Source organism: Crocodylus siamensis, chromosome 1 (assembly GCF_052110815.1).
Source record: "Crocodylus siamensis isolate JL-2025a chromosome 1, ASM5211081v1, whole genome shotgun sequence".
Classification (NCBI taxonomy): Eukaryota; Metazoa; Chordata; order Crocodylia; family Crocodylidae; genus Crocodylus; species Crocodylus siamensis.
The window spans coordinates 89418682-89443704 of record NC_143395.1 but is presented as its reverse complement, the minus strand read 5'-3'; the positions used below and the strand labels follow the sequence as shown (position 1 = coordinate 89443704).

At 40.8% G+C, this 25023-nt stretch overlaps 1 protein-coding gene across 1 annotated transcript in view; it reads right to left on the bottom strand.

The window, feature by feature from the left end:
• The window catches only part of FIG4 (FIG4 phosphoinositide 5-phosphatase), a 132784-nt gene that overhangs the window by 51662 nt on the left and 56099 nt on the right, over positions 1-25023 (bottom strand). The window contains exons 12-18 of the mRNA XM_090037728.1: positions 24682-24798; positions 22725-22770; positions 21318-21466; positions 15996-16162; positions 7178-7316; positions 2299-2357; positions 261-408 (exon numbers count right to left, since the gene is read on the bottom strand). Of these exons, the coding sequence (XP_089893854.1) occupies positions 261-408; positions 2299-2357; positions 7178-7316; positions 15996-16162; positions 21318-21466; positions 22725-22770; positions 24682-24798 (825 nt within the window). The remainder of the gene's footprint in view (positions 1-260; positions 409-2298; positions 2358-7177; positions 7317-15995; positions 16163-21317; positions 21467-22724; positions 22771-24681; positions 24799-25023) is intronic.

The following is a 25023-nucleotide window of genomic DNA, read 5'->3' as shown; positions in this document are numbered from 1 at the left end:
CTGGACGAAATATATAGATGGGAAAGATGCTGAACAAATTTTTGGTCATAAAGCACCATTCTTCAGGTCTAGGTAGTTTTCCAACAAACTGCACCTGAATTTTAGAAATCTCATTTCATTTTAGGAAATTTTGTTAAAAAAAAATTAATTAGACAAATATTTCAAAGTCATTTCTAGAAAGCAGATCATGTGCAGTCCATTGCACTACTTTAGGCAAACAAGTTTCAAGTTATTAGAATAGTAAAACATCACATAAATACCGTATAGAATTGGTCATTGCCAAGCAGAAGGTTTCATCAAAACTGCTCAGTTCATAGGGCCGAAAAAATTCATTGTGTATATCAATCTCTTCTTCATATTTATGGAATTTTTTTACTATTAACTTCTGCCTGTTTTCAGAACATGTCACTGGAAAAAACAAAAGACAACTTATCCAATTTGTAATCATTAGCACATTCAGGAAAATGTGAATGGTCCTATAGTAACTTAGCGAGACAATTACATATTTTATATATATATTTCTACAAGACAGAAAAACATCATATACAGAACAAGACATACAATTGTAGTCCTGTCCATAAATGTCAAAGTTGACAACTATCCAAATTTTATTCACTTAAAAAAATTACAATTCCTATTTGGAGAGTGTCATGAACCTAAGGGTTTATAAGGTGTCATGCATGACTTCCCAAATGTGTTTTACTGATATGGCATGTGGAGTGTCCACATTAAGGTAGCACCAAGCTATATTTAGCCTTATCAGCCTTATGCTTGCATGTATTAGTGTATTTGATATGAAATGTATTTCTTACATGTTCTAATAGGCTCAGGATTGCACAGTAAGATAACAACTTTCAAGTAGCAAACATTGAACTTATTTGATTCCTAGGAAAGACCCCAAGCCCAAGTGGCTGAAGAGCAGTAATGGCTTGGAATTAGCATTTGACTTGCTTACTTGTCTCCCACGAGAGTGTTCTGAGGCACAGGAACTAGGCTCTGTCAGAAATGGCCAGTAAAGCTACTGGGAAGAGTGAAATTCCTCCCTGTGGAGGGAAGTTACCCAAGACAGCATCTTTAGCAATCTCCATGTCTGAAAGGATGCACATATTATCCTGGCCTGGTTTAGATCAGGAAAGATTTCTGCTCTGGCAAACGTACTTTTTGGGGGTCAGAAATGTATATGCATATTGTTGGCTCCCCAAGAATCCCCAAGATGACATATGCGAGTAGCCAGATAAGCAACTGTACTTAAGCCTGCCTCCAGAGCATGATTTTGTCTTCAGTCTCTCAGGTACATGGGATCCTCTAACAGAGATCAGGGACAAACAGCTTTTTAACCTGTTGAAGCTAGGGACTGCAGCCTTGGATTTAAGGTATAAGGTAAGAACAGGTTATTGTTCTGATATTTTCTTTTGTTTGTTCATTCTTATATCTCTATTTAAATCTCAACATATAGTTACTGTTTTCTTACACTTGTTCTTGTTTTATTATAATAAGTCCTTTTTATCATCTTTTTACCCACTTAGTGTCAGTGTTAACTGTAATTCCAAGGCATTTGACCACACAGGCTCACCGATTCTACACAAAGGATCCACCTTTTCTGAGTGCCTGACAAGACAATGGTATGACCCTTCTCGCCAGTAAATCCCCTCTGCTAAGGACTGGCAAGGCTTGAGTGAGATGGGTAGCACTGAGGTACCACAGGCCAAGGAACAGGCCTCTGGCACATCTCAGCTCATTCTCAATGATCAAGCAGCAGTCAGAAGAGAAGAGAGAAGCAGCAGTCAGAGGCAGAAGGGCACTCCAAAAGCGTGGAAGCACCCTGGAAGCGTGTCACAAAGATGCTTGCCTTACCCAGGGTATGTCTGGGGTCAGGATGTGTCACAGTATCTAATAGATCATTAAAATATAGTTGGACAACACTCCATAAACATCTCTATCATTAGTTACAATATTCTTTTGCAAGTTGCTATATTGCTATCCACAATTGAATGGGCAAGGCAAAAGCTATTAAAACACTTCCTTATGTTTAATCCTGTGGAAGGCAAACACCACATGTACAAGCAGGTATTGTAGATTTGCATAACTCAGTGAGAGACATTTAGCCAGTTTAGCACAAAAAGCTGGTATCTCTTGCACATATTTAGAGAGATCACTTGTCAACTGTTATGACAGCTGCACAGTTTCATAATGAGTTTGTTAATTTGTGATAAAAGAGTTGCAAAGCATTTAGTGGCCAAATTAAAATAAATGTTTTTCAAGGTATTCTCTAAAACAAGCACCAAACTGAAGACTTACCTTCATCATAAGGCAGTGGTAAATGATTCAATACACCTTGTGTCCACCAATAAGTATAGCTGTAGGGGGAAATTGTACAAACAAATAACATAACATATGAACTCTTATATAAAAAGTATACACGGTTTAGACAGGGTTAATCTTGCTGCATACAGGGAGTCAGACTACAGGATTGGCTCAAGTCCCTATTTTTCTTTAATTTTAGCCTTCTTGCACACCCATATTATGGTGTAGAATAGGGCTGTCCAACTTCCACGTGGCCAGAGGGCACATGTCCTGAATACTGCATCAGCACAGGTCACATGCTGCTTGTGTTGACCAGGGCAAACCACAGACCCCTGGGCCCTATGGCTACTCCTGCTTGACTGCTGCACTGAATATCCACAAGGCCCCTGGACTCATCCTATGTTTCCTGCATTGTGCTGCCCCACCACCCTGGGGAAGGGTCAGGAAGGAGCAGCCAGAGAGGGAGGGGGAGCTCAGAGTCCCCAGCTGCTATTGCAGTTGAAGCAAGGGGTGGAGGGGAACAGGTGGTAGAGCAGGAGCTTGGGGGCCACAACTTAACCCCTCATGGGTCACATGCAGCCTACAAATTGTCAGTTGGACAGCCCTTCTATACATGATGCTTTATAATCCAGGAGGGCAGAAAGATAATCATCCTTGGTTTGAGAAGTCTGAACAGGCCCCAGTCCTGCAACTAGTTCCCTCTTAACAGATAGCTGAACTCAAAGAGGTCCAATAAAGACAAGAGTTCTGCCTGTATAGTGAAGTGTTGACTTCAGGAAGGTTACTCAAAATAACACGGCTCCAGGACCGGACTTCAGGACATACCACAACAAAGAAGGACAAAAGCAGGTGGAGAAGGTAACTGAGAAGACGACAGTCATCAGACTGCAAGACAATAAGATAAAGCTAATTCCAACGCTTCTTTTTACAAAATACCCTTCATATCACAAGTCTCAAAATTTGGGGAGGTTTGATGGTGCGTCTTCAATAATTCTTACGAGCAAGTACTAGATAAACTTTGCAGATTATCAGTGCTTCGTGAAAAATCCAGATCAGCTAGTTTCCCGGTAGGAGAAACGTGAAATGACAATTTTAACAGAAGATGTTAATATGGGCTTGAGAACTAGAATGCATTTCTTTGCTAGAGTTTTTAATAGCAAGGGCAATGCGCTCTAGCAGCTTACACAATGAAAGAACAACCAACTGAAATCAATAAATACCTGGACAACAGAAAGAGCATGGTTGTACTTTTTTAACCTACTCAGGGACTTAGGTATTCCAATTACTGCTTATTTTCTTCTAAATTATTCTGACATTATTAGAAGGAGAAAAAATTGGAAAAAAAAAAAAAAAAGGTCAGAAGGTAGGGCTACAGAAGGATGGCACCTATAGACCGAGTCAGAAACATGCATGTTCATAGACAACAGCCTACTTTGTCAGATGCTATAAATGGACTCGCGAGTAGGCTGATGAAGTTAGTTCCCAAGGGGCCAACCTCCCCTGCTTTTTTCTGCCTGAATTCAGACAAGCATAGCTAATTATCTCTCTCTATGGATAAAGAAAAAATGTTATCTTTTTGCTTTTATTTCAAATACTTGCATATAGTCCTATTATTAAGGACCAAATTCTGCCTAGGTCAGTACAGTGTTCTGGAACAAGCTGCACTGTGTAGTTCAGTGTTCCTGGGACAACAGCATATATACTACATAGCTGGCTCTGCACTATGGCCATTCCCCTAGAAGATGCCATGAGACAGTGTTCTAGTGGAGCCAGCTCTTCTAGTTCTTTTAAGCACTATGCAGAAGAATGTTGTCTTACAGCTGGCACTGGTATATACAAGGTAACCGGGGGGGGGGAGGTCCCTATTTCCATGATTCTGTACTTCTGCTTAAAATCATGAAGACAGACAATGAAAACAAAATATACACAACTCTTTATGAAATCCTCTCTTTCTGAAGGAGAGAGCTAAGTAACATGAGAAACTTGAGAAATAAAGACTTTAGGGTAAACAACTTTATTCCAAGGTATCCAAGCATATTACTTTTCATTACTTTTTGTATTGCTTTAGTGGCCAAAGGCCCCAATCTAGGTGTTCTATGGATACTTCAGAACCCATGATCCGATGTAAAGAAATTACAATTTGAAGGTGCAAATAGAAATTTAACAGGAAATGAGCAAAACAAAAATCCATCAGTTTACTGTATTCAGAAGTCATTATTTCCGCATGGAACAATGTTGCCTGTATATTATGAATTTTACCAGAAAAAACCACAAAGAAATATGAGAAGTCTTAAGAGACAAGAAAAAAAATGCTAGCAAGTTTTAAGAACTCTATTTCAAGTTAAGAATATATTCTTCAGTTCTTCATTTATATTCTTCAGTTAAGAGTATAAATGAAGAAGCAGACTGCTTTTGGTACAAATAAGATAATGGATTGAAGGAAGACCAAGGAATTCATTTTAGAAACATACAAGTCGGATTTACTTTTACACAGAGCAAGAGTCAGGACAAGCAGGCAACAAAATGAACGTGAACGCTATATAGATGTTATGTGCCTAGTCTAACCAGAACTTTGCTGTGTGACTGCAATGAATGTGCATCTAAAAAAGCCTCAGGAGACAATGCTGCATAAGAAAATCGATGAAACAATAAAAAAAATTAAAAAATAAATAAATCACAATTTAGAAATAGTTGTTTTTGGCTATCAACTGAAATGAACAAAGCAGATATGTAAGACACTGGAATCTTCTCCAGATTTAAAAACAAAACAAAATAAAAAACACTGAAGTAAACTTTCAGATCTTTTAATAGATTTCATAGATTTTTAGGGTCGGAAGGGACCTCAGTAGGTTGAGTCTGACCCCCTACCCTCGGCAGGAAAGAGCGCTGGGGTCTAATGACCCCAGCTAGCTGCTTGTCCAGTCTCCTCTTAAAGACCCCCACGGTAGGGGAGAGCACCACCTCCCTTGGAAGCCCATTCTAGATTCTGAAAACCCTCACCATAAAGAATTTTTTTCTAACGCCTAATCTAAATCTGCTCTCGGTCAGTTTATGGCTATTGTTCCTAGTAACCCCAAGGGGCGCCCTGGTAATCCAAGTATCCCTTATTCCTTGCTGCCCCCTCCGCCCAGTGAATTTGTAGACAGCCACAAGATTCCTTCTCAGGCTTCTTTTGTGGAGGCTGAAGAGGTTCAGGTCCCTCAATCTCTTCTCATAGGATCTTACCTGCAGGCCCCTAACCTCTGGACCCTCTCTAGGTTATCCACATCCCTCTTGAAGTGCAGTGCCCAGAACTGGATGCAGTACTCCAGCTGCAGTCTTATCAATGCCACATAAAGGTGAAGTATCACCTCCTTTGACCTGCTTGTGATGTAACTTCTAATGCATGAAAAAGGTTGGCTTTACTTATCACTTTGTCACACTGACGACTCATGTTCATTTTGGAGTTTACTAGGACTCCGAGATCCCTTTCTGCTGCTGAGCTGCTTAGAAGGTCACTTCCCAGTCTGTAGGTGTGTTGGTGATTCTCTCTCCCTAGATGCAGTACTTTGTACTTATCTTTGTTAAACTGCACTTTTATCTGCACAGATGAAGTTTCTACAAGAATAGCAGGATCAAGGTACCGTATTTCCTTTATTCCAAGATGATGTGTCCCCCCTCCATTTAACATGAGGGACAAAAGGCCTTCATCTTGGAATCAAGTACAAAGTGTCTGGGGAGCGGGGGCAGGTGGCTGCTGCTGTGGCCACAGCTAGGGCCCGGGGCTGGAGCCACAGCTGCTGCCTGCCTCCCCACTTCCACCCCACTGCAGCCTCTGTCCTTTACTGCCTCCCACCCACCCCCACACCTGTCCCCTGCCAATGCTTTCGCAGCTCCACAGGCGGAGTAGGAACACAACTTAACCCTTCATGGGCCACATGCAGCCTACTAACTGTCAGTTTGACTGATGAACTGAAAATGACCCTACAATAATTAGATTCTACACATGAAAAGTTAAAAAATGTATATATTTTTCATGTATAGAATCTAATTTCTAGGGGAGTAATTTTAAATTCAGAGCCATCTTGGATTTACGCAAATATAGTAATAGCAAATTTCTAACAGTCAGATGAAATACCAAATACAATTTAGAAATTTTTTCAGTACCTGTTTCTATCATTACCTTTCTTTACAGTGTAAGAAGTGAATCAGAGGTGTGACCCATATTTACAGTACGTAACAAGGTCAGTGTGCTGAGATTATCATTTTCAAAAAAAAACCTTCCTGGAATTTAAGTATTTTATCTTTTTACACCTGTTATACCATTGCACAACTATGATGTGTGGGAGGTATATTGAACTGGGTAGATGCAGTTTTTAGAATGGACTCAGTCTGGCTGGGATGCAAATGGGGTAAGAGGCAGAAATGTAAATGTCTTCATCTCCACAGCTGACTACTGGCTGCAGCCAGAAAAAACAAAGAATGCTTATCACTTAATTTCAAATACATTGCTACTGTAATAAATCTGCTTCAAATTCACCAGCCAAAGTACTTGTGTACAGAGTAACAAAATGCTGGTAATAGCATTTCTGTAAAACAAGAGATCATTTCACACTGCAAGTTTAATTTGTAGGAAAATCCTTTTCTTTTTTAAAAAAAGTCTTTTTCCATTGAATGGAAAGATTACAAAGTAAATTCTTCAAAACACTCAATGTCTGATGTTGCACAGCCCTGTTTGCAAAACTGAAGAAATTTCTTGTTTTTACTAATGTTTAAAACATGATGTCCCTTCCACTGTACACTTTACTTAGCATCTTTCCAAAAAGCTGAATACATCTAAAACAGTTTAATTCTGAATGTTTATTATAAATTGAATAAGAGCTAAACGAAATACCTTCTCCTGGTCTGTGAGAGACTCAGAGTATTCCTGTGATGCAAATAAAAATCCGTTGGAAGTTCCCAGAGATGAGGTTTCCCTTCCACTGGCTGGAAAACTCCCAGGAACAGGTTAATTGAGTCTTGCCTGTCAGCATCTGTTAGACAAGAGGACCACTTGATGTTAGAACCCTCATAAAGCTCAACCTTTTGGACACCTACGAAAGCCCCCTTCTGTTCTACTCAAATGCCCTTTATCTCTGCGAGTCCCAAGTTTGTAAAATGTGACCACAGCCACGGGTTCATATGTCCCTTCCCTACCTCCAAGCAATTTTTCAGTATGTTACTTACTAACTTCTACAGCAAACATTTTTCAAGTGCTCCCTTTTAGAATATCTGGCTTATTATCTTCACGTTTCTTTGAACACTTTTACCTAAATGTGATGCTTGAAAGGACTCTGATTAAACATGCAACCACCATTCAGTAACTCAGACATTTGAACTGGTAAAGCCACGTGCAAAAGATATACTCCCTTTGACATAACCTGAGTTTAACCAAGCTTAGTCAACGCTGTTATTCAGATTCATTAGCTAATGCTATTTTAGGTAAAACATAAGAATGAAAACTTTGGTTAGTCAAAAATTTTCACATATTTCTCTCTCTCACTAACCAGTTGGTGAGGCAGGAAGAAAGGCTGGGTTAATAAGGGGATAGGGATATGGTACAGGGTTGAAAAGGGGTTTTAGATGATGGAGAGAGAAATGAAGGAAGAAGGTTTCTAGCAAGCAACTTCTGGGAAGACAGAATGGTTCCTATGCTGGGTTACCTCAAAAAGGGGTACGGATTATCTGCATTGAGTCTCTAGCAAATGGGTTCCTATAGGAAATGGAGAAAGCAGCAGTGTACTTAACTTTTCTGAACCAGATCAAGTGAAGCAATAATGATTTGGGAAACAAACATCAAATGTTTCAAGAGAGACACTTGGCTCCCCTGTTCTGCTGCCTTAGTTCTACAACATATTAGGAGCAGCATTATAGGAACTGAATACATATGGATACAGACCGTGAAGCAATGACACTGCCCTGTCTTTGATACCACAGTAGGGCAGGGGGCAGAGTAGTGTCAAAGAATTCATGAAATGGTGACACTTCTTCATTGGGCTTCCAGCCAACAGCACAGGCAACTTTCCTTACAACATTTTTCTCTATTTTATTTAGTTGCTCATATCCCTTCCTTTGCATCACTCAACCTCATTATGGGGAACAAATGCATAAGCATTCATATGAGGAATGGAGTGGGAAGAGTGAAGAGAGAAATATATGGAAATCTGGTGGGAATGTGGTTATGAAGAGGCAAGGCACTTCAGAGGACTAACATGATATGCAGGAGGAAGCGAGTGGAGACTGCAGGAGGCATTAAAAGTATGCTTGTATGAGGACAGAGAAGCCAAGTGCCCTTTTTGAGGGGCTGTGGTGAGAACAGCAGCAGGGAGAACTCAACAAGCCATAAGCGAAGCTCCTCTTTCCTCTACTTTTGCAGGATTTTTGGAAATAGGTTTATGTGCAGAGAGTATGGAAGCAAAGTGCATCCTGGGAGGGGCTGGGTCACACAAAAATAGAAGGGGAAAACTCTTGATGAGCCACTGGCATAGCTCCTAAGCTTCTTATCCAAAGACACCCAATCCCTTCCTCTGACTCTGTATTAGCTGCGCCACCTCCACAACACTTCCCCATAATTCTTGATATGTATGGTCCTCAAAATTCTGCTTTTCAATGTGTGTTCTTGCTCTTCACCATGTCTTTTAATTTCCTTGCCTTCCTTTCACCTCAAGACCCATCCACCTGAAGAACCATCAATGTGCCGTGGTAGAGATGATTCTCAAATTGAGGGACTGCCAACAACAATAGAGCAGGTCTTCTTGTAAAATGTTCAGTGTTATGACTTAACTTAGGGATGGTAAGAGAATGAGGAAGACTAGGTAGCAAAGCTAAAACCAACAAAAGTTTAGAAGAGTGTGATGATGGCATACCATCTTTTAAAGACTAAAGAAAGGCAGAGTTACAATCCAGATACAGGGTCACTTGCAGTTGTACAGCTGGTGCCAAATAAAGCACAGTATAGTTTTCTCAACTACAGTTAGCATAAGATTCTGGAAGAGAGAAGTCCTGAATCCAAATGAGTTAGTAAGAACAAAGGGCTTAAAAATTACTTAGTGTGAAGAGTTTTCTCTAGATAAAGGTAAACTTTAATTACCGTTTCCAAGTGCCAGGAACACAAAATTCGTTGACATGAATTATCATGTTTCACTGTAATTTAGTTAACTCACTCAGTATCTTACTGTTTATATGAAGCATGATAAACAAAGCCAAGCTGTATTATGTTCAGTTAAAACCTGTTTTGGAGCCAAGACCAACATGTCTTAATGAATTGTAAGACAAATCTCTAACAATTGTTCTTAAACGTTCACAGACTTGGGATACACTGTCAATAGATTCAAGGCACCCCTCAGAAAATGTCAGCTCTTAACTTACATTTTTTTTTCTTCTTGACTACAGAAAAAAAAATACAGCAGTTTTTCCGTCGCAAAGAACTCAGATAGCCCACAGCAGGGCAGAAGGGTTAACATCTTTTCTATTGCTATTTGAAAACTCTGGTTTTCTCTTATGAATCATATTTGCACACCATGCAGTGCACGGCACCCCATGGCACCCTTGACAGGATTCCAAGGCACCCCCAGGTGCCATGGCATCCTAGCTGAGCATCACTACACTCAAATGCATACACAACAGCAACTGTATACACATTAAAACATTTCCACATCAACATTCCAGACTTCTTTCTGACTTACACCGTGAGGTCAGGGCTGTTCAACTGGAGGCCCCTGAATGGCCAGCATGTACCCCATGGGTTTTTACCCAACTGTTACTTCCCCCGTACTCTTGCTGTGGTGCCTGGGAGAGAGCTGGAGTGCCCGAGTTGCATGCACGACAAAGAAGGAAGCTCAGCTGCCAGCACTGCAGATGGGTGGTGGATACAGCCAAGATTTCATAGATTTCATAGACATAAGGGCTGGAAGGGACCTCGGGAGATCATCGAGTCCAGCCCCCTGCCCAAAGGGCAGGAAGTCAGCTGGGGTCATAGGATCCCAGCAAGATAAGCATCCAATTTACTCTTGAAGGTGTTCAATGTAGGTGCTTGAACCACCTCTGCTGGCAGACTGTTCCAGACCTTGGGGGCTCGGACAGTAAAGAAATTCTTCCTTATGTCCAGCCTGAAACTGTCTTGCAGGAGTTTGTGACTGTTCGACCTCGTCATCCCTTGGGGCGCTCGGGTGAACAGACGTTCCCCCAGATCCTGGTGGTCACCCCTGATAAACTTATAGGTGGCCATCAGATCACCCCCGAGCCTGCGCTTTTCCAGGCTAAAGAGTCCCGTGGCTCTCAGCCTGTCATCGTAAGATCTGTTTTCCTGACCTCTGATCATGCGTGTGGCTCTCCTCTGGACTCTCTCAAGCATCTCCACATCCTTTTTGAATTGTGGAGCCCAAAACTGGACGCAGTACTCCAGCTGCGGCCTCACCAAGGCCGAGTACAAGGGGAGAATGACGTCCCGGGATTTGCTCGAGAAGCATCTATGGATGCAAGCCAGCATTTTGGTCGCTTTACTAGCCGCAGCATCGCATTGCAGGCTCATGTTCATCTTGTGGTCAATGATGACCCCCAAGTCTCTTTCTTCTGTAGTGCTAACCAACGTAGCACTGCCGAGCCTATAAGGGTGCTGCAGGTTTTTCCTCCCAAGGTGGAGAACCTTGCATTTATCGGTGTTAAACACCATGAGGTTCTCATCTGCCCATTTGCTGAGCTTGTCCAGGTCAGCCTGAATCACTCGCCTATCTTCCGGCGTGGATGCTTTGCCCCAAAGTTTGGTGTCATCGGCGAACTTGGCCAGTCCACTCCTGACTCCAATGTCCACATCGTTAATGAAGATGTTGAACAGTATGGGTCCCAGGACAGAGCCTTGAGGGACCCCACTGGTCACAGGGCACCACGATGAGTGACTGCCATCAATCACAACCCTCTGGGTCCGACCACAAAGCCAATCTCCCAGGCAGCGGATCGTGGTGGAGCCAAGGCCACAACTGGGCAGTTTGGCCAAGAGGTGATCATGGGATACAAGATCAAAAGCTTTTTTGAAGTCAAGATATATGACATCAATCTCTTCTCCCTGGTCCAGGTGATAGGTCACCTGGTCATAGAAGGAAATGAGATCGGTCAAACAAGACCTACCCGCAACAAACCTGTGCTGGCTGTCCCTTAGAATGTTAGCCTGGGCCAGTCCCTCAAGGATGGCCTCCTTAATAAACTTTTCTAAGATCTTCCCCAGGATAGAAGTCAGGCTAATGGGCCTATAGTTAGCTGGATCCACTCTCCTCCCTTTCTTGAAGATCAGCACCACATTGGCCTTCTTCCAGTCTTTGGGCACTACACCAGAGTGCCAGGAGTTTTCAAAGATCCGTGCCAGGGGCTGGGCTATGACGCTCGCCAGCTCCTTGAGTACCCTGGGGTGCAGATGGTCAGGGCCGGCTGACTTGAAGGTATCCAGCTTCTCAAGGTGTTCCTTCACGAGGTCAGCATTGATGGAGGGTAGGGGATCCCCATCACCCGGATCTCCCTGTCCCATAGCAGGCATGGGCATCCCGTGTGACTGATGAAAGACTGACGCAAAGTACCTATTTAATAGGTTGGCTTTTTCCTTGGCGTCAGTTGTCAGTTGCCCCATCTGGTTTAGCAGGGGTCCAACATTGCCCTTGCTTTTCCTCCGGCTCCCCACATATCTGAAAAAGGACTTTTTGTTGTCTTTGATGCCTGAAGCTAGTTGGAGTTCAGTTGCAGCCTTGGCTTTCCTGGTTTGGTCCCTGCAGGACCGGACCAGCGCGGAGTAATCCTCCTTGGAGGTGAATCCCGTCCTCCATCCTTTGTAGGCTTTCCTTTTTAGCCACAGGAGGTGCACTAGGTCTCTGGAGAGCCAGGGGGGCTGCTGTGCCTTCTTGCTGCCTTTCCTCCGTGTTGGAATAGATTTAGCTTGTGCACTGAGGATTGCTTCCTTGAGAAGCAACCACTCTTCTTGAACTCCCATCTCCCTGGGGTCATGGTCCCTGAGGGCCTGACCGACTAGCCTCTTGAGCTTGTCAAAGTCGGCTTTTCTGAAGTCAAGGACTTCTGTGTTGCTGACTGACTTGCCAGCTTTACGGCGGATGGTGAAGGTGATCAGCTCGTGGTCGCTGTCACCCAACTTCCCATCAATCACTAGGTCGCCGATTAGGTCGTACCCCCTAGCCAGTACCAGGTCAAGCAGAAAGTGGGGAGTGTTGTGTATGCAGCCAGGAGAGAGTAGGGGGTGTTGCACATGCAGCAGGGTAAGCCACGCTGAGAAGGCATGTGTGGCTGGTAGAGAGAGGGAGCCAAGCTTCCTAAGTGCATGGATGAGAGGCACTGGGCAGCTAGGCTCCACTCTGCTCCCAGCCACACACACAGCATCTCCTCCTCAAGCTGGGAGACATCAGGCTGCCTATGCTGTGGGGGATGGGCTGACTGCACAGCATGCATGGCTGAGTGGCAGGTGGGGGATAAACCTGGCTATGAGTATGGTGGTGGGGGGGGTCATTGGGCAGCTTAAACAACTGGGAGAGGGTGGGGAAGTCAGGCTTTCTGTGCTGTATAAGAAGTGACAAGCAGGAGCACTACACAGTCAGTGCAACTGGGGGTGGGGAGGGCAGCAGATCCACCTTCCCGGCATGCAGCACTCAGGTCTGTGGCCTGTGTGTGGGAAGGCAGCCCCTGGCTGCCCAGAAGTTGGACAGTCCTGCTATTAAGTGATGCAATTGTGTGTGAACCTTAACTCAAATAAAGTATGTCTAATCAGTGAACTTCTTGGTATTTCTTGGTTGTTTTTTTTAATCCCTAAACTCAGTCTGAAAACAGATTTAAAACACAATGTGAAAGATCTTCCATTGATAGCTCTTCAAATAGGTGCACACAGACTTCAACCACAGCAGCCAACCACAAGCAATTTTATTAGATAGGAGAGATTAGATCCAGATTTCAGGCTGAATTTTATGATTTACTTTTGGATCAAATACAATGGAGGGTTTTGTCCTCCTTTAAAATATTGGTTATTAAAAAAGGATAATGGGTTTCGTAGACCATTCTTATTTGATATAATAAATCCTACATTCTTAAGAAAAACAAACAAACAAAAAACCCATATCCATGCTATACAGACAGAAGGAAGAGCACACACCTTTTATCTCCTTTAAAACTAGTACCAGAGTCTGAAATTATACTCAGCAGGCAAGATTATTCCATATAATTTTTTTTCAAAACATAGTGCACAGTATGTGTTCTAGCACACTTTTAGACTCAGTTTAAAAACAAACAAACCAAAATGAAATGAAAGGGCCATTTGACTGAATTAGTCTAAAATAATCTAGTTGTCCCAATCTGAATTTCTAATATTATTTTATGACAAACGACTATATCATAAGATATTTGACAAAACTGGAACTAAAGTGGCACAGTGGGTGTGTCTACATGTGTGTAGACTGTGCAGTTGTTACTGGGCAGTCATTTAGTACTCGCTTAAGTGACACCACATGGGTCATTTCCAATGCCACTGCACACTAGCTTGTTGGTACCATGAAGTAGCATCAGCATCATGGTTCATGCCCGCCAATGCTACGTCAGTGAAGCAATGAGCTATAGTGATGTAGCTCGCTGCTATGGCAATGAAGCATCTCATGCAGACATACCCAGAAATTAGCTGATTTTAATACATATTAAAAGGGAGTTTCCCATGTCTACTTCTATTGCAAATAAGCTTCTCTACATGTTGTAACAATAACATTCAAGTTTATGAAGCTACATCCCTTTCTTCATGAAAGCTACAGAACCCCCCAAAAACACTACTTTAAACATGCTCTTCTAATTTTTTCCTAGCACCAGTAAGCAAAAGAAAGCATTGGAAAAAGAATTAGTCAGCTCACTTGTCAATAAAGTTGCCAACAATGTTAAATGATTTCTTATTCTCACTATTTAAAAAGATTTAAAGGAGCTATCCCTTTTCACAGCTTACTGCAGCTGGGGCTAGCGCAAGGGGTATAACTTGAGCAATAAATAAATGTTCCCAACTTCCACTATAATCCTTCAATATTCTCAAAAAAAAAAATCCTTTGGTATTGAATTTTTTAATGCTTTGTTTCCATGACTAAAGGGGAAGTTTTATTTATTCAAGTTACCACAGACTGACCAAACTCTTTTTGGTCAGTGCCCTGATTATAGAAACACTGTTTAAGCTTTGATGCTCCAAATTATTTAGGAAAATGACACAGCTTCCTTTTTACAGAAATAACTTTTCTATACTTCATTTGTCAAGACACACACTAAGTGTTAGAATCAAGCCTGCAACTTAGGTCAACTATCGTGTGTATGCTTGTGCGTGTATGTGTGTATGTGTGCATGCGCACACACACACACTTTATCTAATGCAGTAGCTCTTGACATTTTGAGACTAAAGGCACCCCCAGAAAATGTCAGCTCTTAGTTTTCACTTGTTTTTTCATTACAGAAAAATAATAACTTTTTTTCTGTAGCAAACAACACAGAAAGATCAAAACAGGTTAGAATGTATTTAAAACTATGGATTCCTATTTGAAATCTCTGGGTTTATACTGTGAAACATGACTGCACAACTAATGGTGCTGGCACCCGCAACACCCTTGAAAAGTTCTCAAGGCATTTCAGGACGCCACAGCACCCTGGTTGAGAATCAATGATCTAGTAGATCAGAGATTCTGGGCAAGTCACTTAGACAATCTGCGCCTTTTCTCTCTCATTTGCACAAACTGGGTATGTCTACATGTTCATTAATGCACCATAACCATAATCAGCACTACTGAGCATTTGCACAGATGAAAAGCTTTTTTGTGATGCTAATGCACAGTAGATTAGTCTAATGGGCATTAAGCAAGGTTTTTGCCAGGCACACTAATGCGCAGAATTAGTCCAGTTAGTCCACTAAGTGACTTGTGTAGATGCAGCCACTGATTAGGAATGCTTAATCTAATGCTTTGAGGTCTACAGATGAAAATGTGCTATGTAACTGCAACTTATTTTTTAACATCATAAATTTTTCCATGGTCAAAGGAAGTACGCTTAATTACTTATCTGGGAGGCCTTGTAAGCTAGTAGAGTATGCACAAGCCTATTAGTGGGCAGGCAGTTTCTAAATCTGTTTTTGAAAATTACACGCTGCTTGCCTTTAGGCAAGTCAATAAATCTTTGTGCCAGTTTCCCTCCCTGCATGCAGGGAGAACACACATATGCTCTAATATACAGGCATGTTGCAAGGCTTTAATTAATTAATATTAATTAGTATTTCAAACTATTTCAAGTTCTTAAATATGAAATACAATAAGGCCATGACTACTGAGCTGAGGAGTTCAGTGAAAACAACGAGAAAACATGCCAGATGGTATCAATAATAAGCACAGCTCAGCACAATCACTACCTTGCTTACTCTAATTTTATTTTGATGAAATCCACAATTAGCAAACAATTAAAACATTGAATTTAAAGCCATGACCTTGTTTTTTATCATGGACATTCAGCAACAGAAAGCTAACCAATGGTTTTAAGTGCTCGGTTTTTTTTTAAATAACCCAATTTTGAAAAGACAGGTTTACTGACAAGCAAGGATTAGTAATATATGTAAATTTACAATAATGTAGCTACCAAATGCTGTCAGAATACTAAAATAAATGCAACAAAATGCAATTTACCTGAGAAAGCATTACTGTAATATCTTGACAGAGTTTGCATGATATCTTTGGAATGCTGGGTCCATGGTGCTATCTTCCTGTAGGTTTTTACTCTATGAACCAGCTGTGAACCTCCATATTGAAGGGAAAGTGTGTCTCCATGATCTTCATACAACTCTTCAAACAATCTGCATTATTGATAACAATATTTAATAATGTTATCAAAACTGTTGGGCAGTCTAATTTTATATATATACACATACATATATATACACACATATATACATACACACAAAATAAGATCTAAGGGTAAACAGGCAGAGGGTCAAGCTATTTTAGGAGAAAAAGAAAACCACCCTAGGTAAGAAAACTTTCCGCCCCAACTTACTACCCTGCACTGCACTGCTCTAGACAGGCTACCTCCTAGACAAGAAGTAGTATAGTTGTTGTACAGCAACTGGGGTGGCTAATTATCAGTGCTGCATGACAGTGACAATTAATGCAGGCAGAGTCACCCATGTGCAGATATCTGTAGGACTATATACACCCTTGCAGCACCACAAAAACTAAGTGTTCACATGTGCATGCTGCCTGTAATGCTATAAAAATGGTGAAAGTGCTAAAACAAAAACAACAACAACAACAACCACCACCTCCCTGGATGAAACAGGAACTTCTTTATAGTGGTATGTTTTGGAGTACCACCTGTAATTTTTTAACAATGCACTGTGCCAATACAGGGGGTCTCTTGGTTCCCCAGCATCTTGTAGTGCTTCACTCTCCCTCCCATTCCAAGATTGGGGAGGGAGGGAGAACTGGGTGGATAAGTAATGAGGGCTGCATGGGAGTTCAGCTGGGGCTGGGGCACATTGAGGCACAGTAAGCAGAACTGCAGGCTCCCCCCCACCATCAAGCCCCCTGGATATACCATTACTGACCTCAAAATGGCCATTCTTAGACAAGAGAATTTTAAAAACCAACCTGAATGTGAAATTACAGAACAAGAAATCTTCCACAGACTGGACTGGGTTTTGTATGGTCTAAACAGAGATTTTGAATTATTATTCTACTACCTGGATTAGATTTTATGGACCTCGGTGTCCCCATGGGTTTATTGCTATTGTAAGATGCGCCTCCAGGCCTAAGTTTGGCCTGTAAAAGGTGGCCAAGCAGCAAAAGGCCTCAAAACCTGTGCTTGTGTGACTTGCTACAAAATATGGCTAAGCAGAAACAGCCCCAGAAGCTTTTGCCTGGGTGACTGCAACATAAACCCCTGAGGCTGTAGCAGCTGGCTTAATCTGCAAAGAGGAAGCTATCCCTAGGCCTCATTAGCCAAGATCAAAGGGAGCACTAGGTAAAAGGAGTTTGAAAAACAAATCAGCCTCCCTGGGTGATAAACATGCCACTGGCATTTGACAATGGGAGGGAAAGAGATAAGAAACCCTTCTTACTGCTCCTTTTGCTTTCTTAAGGACATAAATTTTAACTAACTGACATTTCCTTGGTCCACAAAAAAATCTGGTATAATGCAGTTCTGAACGTTTCTATGGGTGAATCTACATATGCATTAAGACACTTTTTCTACTGTGCATTAAATTTAGTACCTCCAAGTGCCTGTACATGAGCATGGAGGCTGCTGGGTTCAAACACGCCTGCCACCATTTTTAAGCATGGGAACATGGATATTCAAGATGTTGCAGTGCTTTAATTTAAAGTGGCTTTCAGAGCTACACTAATTAAAGCTCCTCCCCCCTCCCCCAAACACACCCTGGAGTATGTATACAAGTGCTCTCCAGTGTGAGGTACTAAAGAAATGTGTGTTACGCTGCCTTAACATGCAGTAACAAATGTGCATGGTTTTTAAAGTGACAATGCACAGTAGTCTGTTTTATTGAGCATTACGGGTAATTGCACAGTTTTCTACATGATGCTTTAATGTGCAGTAAACTAGGCTACACTGCACATTAAAGTACACATGTAAATGTGCCCAGTGAAACAAAGAAATTTATATAAAACCAATTAGGAAATATTTATTAGAATATTAAGGATTATACTTACTGACCATCTATAAATAGTGGAATAGAGGGTATAGGTGGGGGATGGAGAGGGGGACTTGGGAACTTCTATGTGACACCTGCTGGACTGTCTGGAGGAACCCTTTGCTGTGGAGATCCTGAGCCTGGCCAGCTTCACTTCTCAGCAGTCAAGACCCATCCAGTAAGATTAAGTTTATCTTTGGCTACTACTCTTGCTTTGTCAATTAATTGGTAAACTTCTCACATTGGTTGGAATAGCCCAACAGTCCATTTGAATGTTTCACCCGTCCCATCGTTTAAAAGACGGTCAATACTCTGGTGTTCTCTCCAACCACGTCTGCCTCTCTCAGCACTGCCCTCTCTCAACTCTCCCTCCTCACGCCAGCTTTTGCATTTAAATCACTCCTGTTTGATAGCTTGCTCTCTGCATGTCTTTTCATAGCATCCAGTGAAATAAGCTGTTCCTCATGAAAGTCCATGCAGCTCTTATTCAGTTAGTTCAGGAGTGGTCAACCTGTGACACATGCCACAAACAGCATGTGGAGGCGACGGCAGCAAGCACAGCAGCTGAATCAGGCAGGGGAAGGGGAACAGAGAGGACCCCCGGGGAGTGTGAGGCTAATTTGTGGGATGTCTACCAAAAACTTTAGCCTCCACTGGCTGCATCCAGATGAGTGTGGCTGTTTGATATATGGCAACACAGATATGTCTGTGGTGCCACATACTGCATGTTCAGTTGTTCTCTGTACTGCAAGCGAGCAGCAGGGGGGGAAGCGGCGGGGGAGGGATATCCAGGGTTCAAAAAAACCTGTGGAAAAAAGAAGTGGGGCGGTGGATGCAGGAGCGGTGTGTACCACTCTAAAACCAGAGCCAGGCTGGCTGGAGCCATGCTCTGCTGCTAGCTAGGCTCCACACAGCAAGATTGCCACTGCTGCAGCCCAGGGAGGCCCCCAGGTAAGGCTGCTGGGGCCAGTACAGTGGTGGCCCCAGCCTCCCCTACCCCACTCAGGGTAACTTGCCTCATGCCAGAGGGCGTGCAGAATAGGTATTCCCCACCAAGAAGTAGCACTGGCACAAGGAGCACCACTGCTAGCTGTCCCTGGCAAACCAAAAGTCCACGTATGTGTGGATGCAACCATTGAGTTAATCTATAAGATGTACTTATACCTTGCCTTTTGCCTATATTAAAACATGTTAAAGAATGTAAAGGCCCATCTTATGGGCAGGAAGCTACAGTATAATTTCTGAAAGTCTCTGTAGTACTTGTATAAATAACTATGGCTTAATTAGTAACATACGTGATAAACGCAGTACTAGCTTACATCACTGTAATTACATCGGGCAAAGAGAATAAGTATACTCACTTATCTTTTATTAGAACAACTAAATAGTTGGACTCACCTTAACTTTAAAGAGAATCTGCAGAGCACTGGATAATGGAATGGCCTACTGAATCTTTATAGCTTCTGATGAAATTAGCCCCTGCTCTTGAAAACTTCTGCTATAGACTAGCTAAATGAGTGATGCGAATCTACTCTGACTTCTGCCTACTGAATCTCTCTCATGACCATAATGGCCAGGCTTTTTGGGAAGGGCTTAGGTCTGTAGGACTTGTATATTGTGGGATTTTTTTTTGTATGAGAATAGGGTATTGGGTTTGCAGGAACTGAAGAGGGGAATGTTTGGAGGAGGGAGTGTTGATTGTCAAAAAGACCTTTTTTTTTTTTTTTTTTTACTGTGACTTATCTGATCACATTTTTAATTGCTTATTAGGGTGTGAAGATCAGGGAATAAACTTTAAGGATTACATATCAAAAATAAAAAACAAATAAGAGCAAGTCACCTGGTATGAGGCAGCAAGAACTACAGACAAGTACAAATTTGCTGCAATGGAGAAGGGAGAGTTTCACAGAAAAGCAAATGTGGTCAGACAGACTGAATTAGAATGATAATTTTAGTAGCTGCATTTCAATGGACTGGAAGTTAGAGATATAGGTGTCAGAAAATGGAGGACAAAATTAGACCAATCAAAATAAAGACTGGAAATACTGGGAGAAAGTAAGAATGTTTACAAATGTCATGAGGGGAGAAGTGGAAAGATCTTGACATAGTGCAGAAGTGAAGGGGATGGTCAGAGGAAGATGAGATGGTGGTGCTGTAATGTAGTGTTGAAGAAAAAAAGGAGGAAAAGAAAATATGGTCTGTTTTAGACTTACTTTTGAAAAAGGCCTGAAAGAGAAGCCAAGAGGTGGAAACGAATAAAAGAAAACACATCAGATATGGAGACAGATTTTTAATTTGATACTATAGAAATGACAGGAGCCAAATATTTTGGTCATCTAGTATATATAAAATGTTACTGTAAGCAAGACATGATAGTTTTGTTTTGAACTCCTTCCTTGTTCTAACTCTTTAGCTTTATAAGAGGTGACAGAAAACTGATAAAGAAAAAAATTCTATTTTCTTCCCTATGAAATCTGATAAATGTACAGAAAGATCTTCAATTTATCCACCCCATAGAGCTACATAAAGTCTAAAAAGACCATAAAAACTATTCATAAAGTAAAACAAAAATCAAAACTGAATGATTTTCCCATGGAAAAGGCCTCCAGAAATAAGTCTTATTTCTTTACAAAATACGTTAAAACTATAAGTGCAGATAAAGGTGTGATCAGATCTAATGCTTTATCCACATAATCATGGAGAGATGTCATTGTGAGACTGCAAATTAGATCCCATCACATCTTATTGCCAGCGCAGGGGGAGCCTTGCTTACCCTCTCTGACACACTCACTCACTCCCTGGAAACTCTCCGATATTCACTCACCCTGACAGACACCCACTAACACTCTCAGACACTCACTCACTTTCACTAACATGCACTGACCCTAACTCTCCCTTATTAACACTCACTAACACCCTCACTAATCCTCATTAACACTCAGTTACCTGTAATAACACTCAGTAATACTCATTAACACACACACACTCTCTCATAAAAGCTAACTCTCATTGACATTCACTCATCCACACTAACACTCATTCACCCTCACTAAAACTGATACCTCCCCACTTGCTAACCCTCACCCTCAATAACACTCAGTCACCCCACTAACAATCTCTGACACTTCCTACAAACACATATTGGATTTTGTGGTTGAGTCAGCACTGAAGAAGAGCTATGAAAACACCTAAATATGAAGAACTACAGAAAGATAATTGCTTAAATTTCTTTTAAAATGTAACTACAGAAGGGAAAGAAAAAAATCACACCATGCTTTAACAATTATCATATATAATACCTTACCTAACAGCATCTGTGTCAAATTGCAGATTGGGTTTATCAATTAAACCCAAAGAATAGAGCTGATAAGCCAAAGCACACTTCCCCACCATAAACTGGGCTGTGTTTGTGCGATCTAAACAGTCAACACAATTTGTTCGGAGAACACCAGTCTAGAAAAAGGAATCAAAATAACCGTGAGATTGTTTGGTGGGTCACCAAATGATTACTCATGTTTATTGGGTTTGCTGGTTTTCCAGGACTCTTGTCAAATTTAAAATACTTAATTTTATGTCAATTCACAGCAACTTGAGCAAAAAGAGTAAAATATTTAAATCACTTTTGGGCTGTAGTTGCTTGTATAGCTTGAAAAACTTAATTCTCAATACTGTTAATTTGATAAAAGTAAGGCTACACTGATCTAGTCTTCCCCCTCAAACACCACTGTGGTTTACTTATTTAAAAAAAAAATAATGAGTGCCATTTTATTATGGAGGTTCCAACTTGTAGTTTTACTACCAATGCTGAAAAACAAAGAGAACATGCTGCCATGTTGCTGCAGTTGTAGTTTAAGCTTTCCAAATTGTATGAAGCTTCTGCTCGAGTTCACTCGTCTGCACACACTCCTATAAGTCAAAGGGAAACAATGCTTCTCAACAACATCAGGTACTGTTTATAGAATATATAATCATGGCAGTAATGCTTAAATTCATAAATTGGTAATTCACACTTTGGCTATCCTAGACACAAGTTATTTATATTCAAAGAGCCTCCATTTTATTTTAAAGCAATCATAACCATAACAATGCATGGAATGCACAACAATGAAGAGGAAAATGTTTTTAAAAATACATAATTCATTGTAAAGAAATTTACTATTAGAATGAAGAATGTTTATGTTCCACCTACATCTTTTATATTTTAATATTTAAATTAAAATTTTTATATTGAAAAGTACACTTCTGATTGTTAGACAAGATGTAAACAATTGTTAAAAACTTAAGTACTATACATCTTATCTTCTACATACCATGCAGCTTGTTGCCTTACATGATGTTAATGTTAGAAAGGTTGACAACTTCAGCAAGGCTAGTGACATTATCACTAGCTTAAGAAATTAAAATTTAAAATGCAATTATTTTCTCAGATGCTGCATTACCAGAGGGTTCCTTCTTGTCATGCACAATTTCACAGTATCATGCAAGGACAGTGTGGTTTTATTTGCAAATGAGACTCTGGATAGTTTGGTAATACACATATTTATATTAATGAAATACTCAGAGGGAAGACAGCCACATACTAAATCATCAGCAACTTTCTTGAAGCATCTATGTTAGATGGCCCTTTTGAGGTGACCTATCAGAGTACTGACATCAGTATTCATTCAGACACCAGTACAACTATATTAGTAAATTAGTACTACTTCAATACCTGTAAGCGACCAGTGGAAACAACAACGCCTCCTAGTTCATTCCATCTGGAAAAAAAAACAAGACAACATTCCTTACAAATTGTATTTATTTGAATATGAGGGGTTATATTATAACGGTCTGCTTAATGAAAAAGGAAGAAGCATTCTTTGAGTGCTTGAAAATAATGAAAGCTATACCAAGTTGGTAAAATAAGTGTTGCAATTCCAAGTCCAACATTGGAATAAGTCATAATCATACAAAAACAGGGTTGAAAGGGACCTCAAGAGGTCATCTAGTTCAACCCCCTGCTCAAGGCAAGATGGTTCAAAACTATATAAATTCTAACCAAGGCTTTATCTAGCAAGGTCTTAAACACCTCCAAGGATGGAGACTCCAAAGCCTCTCTGGGTAGCCTGTTCCAGTGCTTTACTACCCCCTTCATGGCGAAGTTTTTCTTAATATCTAACCTAAACTTTTAAGAAGCACCTATGAGCATAAGGCCTTCATCAACTCAATGTATAAAAGGAAAAAGGGACAGCCAGGAAAGGCACTGGATTATATAAAAGATGCAGATACTCAGAGAGCTGGAAGCTGGTGGCTTGTCACCTCTGGCAACAGACAGCACTCCTTGTCTGAACCCATGGTTATTCAGCTAGAGAGCAGGTATGAAGCTCTGACATTGGACGAGGACCCTTTGTGATGCAACTAGCATGGGATAGAAAATGCAGTAGAAAGGGATTCTACATGTATGTAAAGAGTAAGGGGAAGATCAAAGAAACCATGGGTCCTTTATGGCAGGGGTGTAAAACTAATTTAGCCATGTGGGCCAGATAAGGGTTGCTGGGCCAGTCTGACCTGGATCAGAATCATACACCATAGCCAATGCGCAAGGCCAATGCAGCACGGCGCCACATGCAGTGCATGGCCTATGCAGCTGCTAAGGTGGGCCAAAGTATCAGAAAGCTTGAGAACTCTCTATATTACACTAATTCATTAAGTCAAAACAGGCAGAATTGACTTTTCAAGGCATAAGTTTGATTTTATAACATTTTTAACATTAAAAGTTATTTTTTTCAGAAGCGTTTAGAGAGTTCTGGGAACCTACAGTGGATCAGACTGCTATGCTTCCTCAGCAGTTTTGACAGTTATATATAATTTTTGTTTTGTTTTCTAGAACAGTGTGCCATTTTTTAATGTTTATAGACATACTAACATCTTACATCATTTAACAATTATAAATGGCAGGTATTTTTCTGGTACTTCAAGAAGAGCCTCTTCCTTAAATTTCAAATTTTATTTGCTTTCTTTGTTCATGTACTGCAAAACTGGTTTTCATACACAAAATACAACAGACAGTGTATGATCTGAAAAGCAGCAAAAAGCAGATTTGTCCCATCTTTCAAAAATGCACTACATATTTAAACAAACTAGGATGAAACCCTAATTTCAGAGTTGCATTGTAAAAAATGTTTCTAGCCTGAACCAACAATTACAAAAAGGACTGTTTCACACATAAAAATATTAGCTATGAAAAATTGCATAATTTGTAATCACATTTGTAATTTACAATCACATTCAAGAATTTCCTTGGACACGTTCTTTAAGAAAGCAGACAAGACTCCAGAAAAACCTGAGAACACTCCAGCCAAGAGCCCTTCAAAAAGTCCAGCAAGGTCACCTCAAAGAAGTCCTTCCAAATCAATATGATTGCTACTTACAGTACAAATACATTAATATTACTCATCTATAACTGACTGACTACAAAATTTGGGGTTATTTTTTGGTAAAAATAGGGTATCGAGCCTTGGTTCAGGAACCAATCCCCCATTTATAACATTGTTTCCTATGGGAAAATGAGTTCTGAGTTACAACGTTTCAACTTAAGATGCGGTTTTCAGGAACCAATTATGTCGTAAGTGTGAGGACTGCCTGTATATGTGTTTTTTTCAATTGTTTTTTCTTATTGACATACATACTTTTCATCTGGCCGCAAGGTACTGCAGTATGAATCAGGACGATTCACAAAGAATCCTGTCTTCTTTACTACACTTTCTGCGATCACATTCAATCTGTCCAGGACATTGCACAGTTTGCTGGAGAAAGAAAAACAAACCCAGAATATCTGTTAATTTTCACCAGTTGGATAGTCTTTGGAAAATGAAATTCCTTGAAAAACAAACAAAGTGACTGCAGTTCACACTGTTCTTTTAGCTACTTAACTTTATGTCAATACTGTTCTTGCCAGTTATTACAGTTCACGAGAATAAAGGGACATGAACAACCTGTAAATACGTTTCTTTATTTCTGTTAGTAACAAA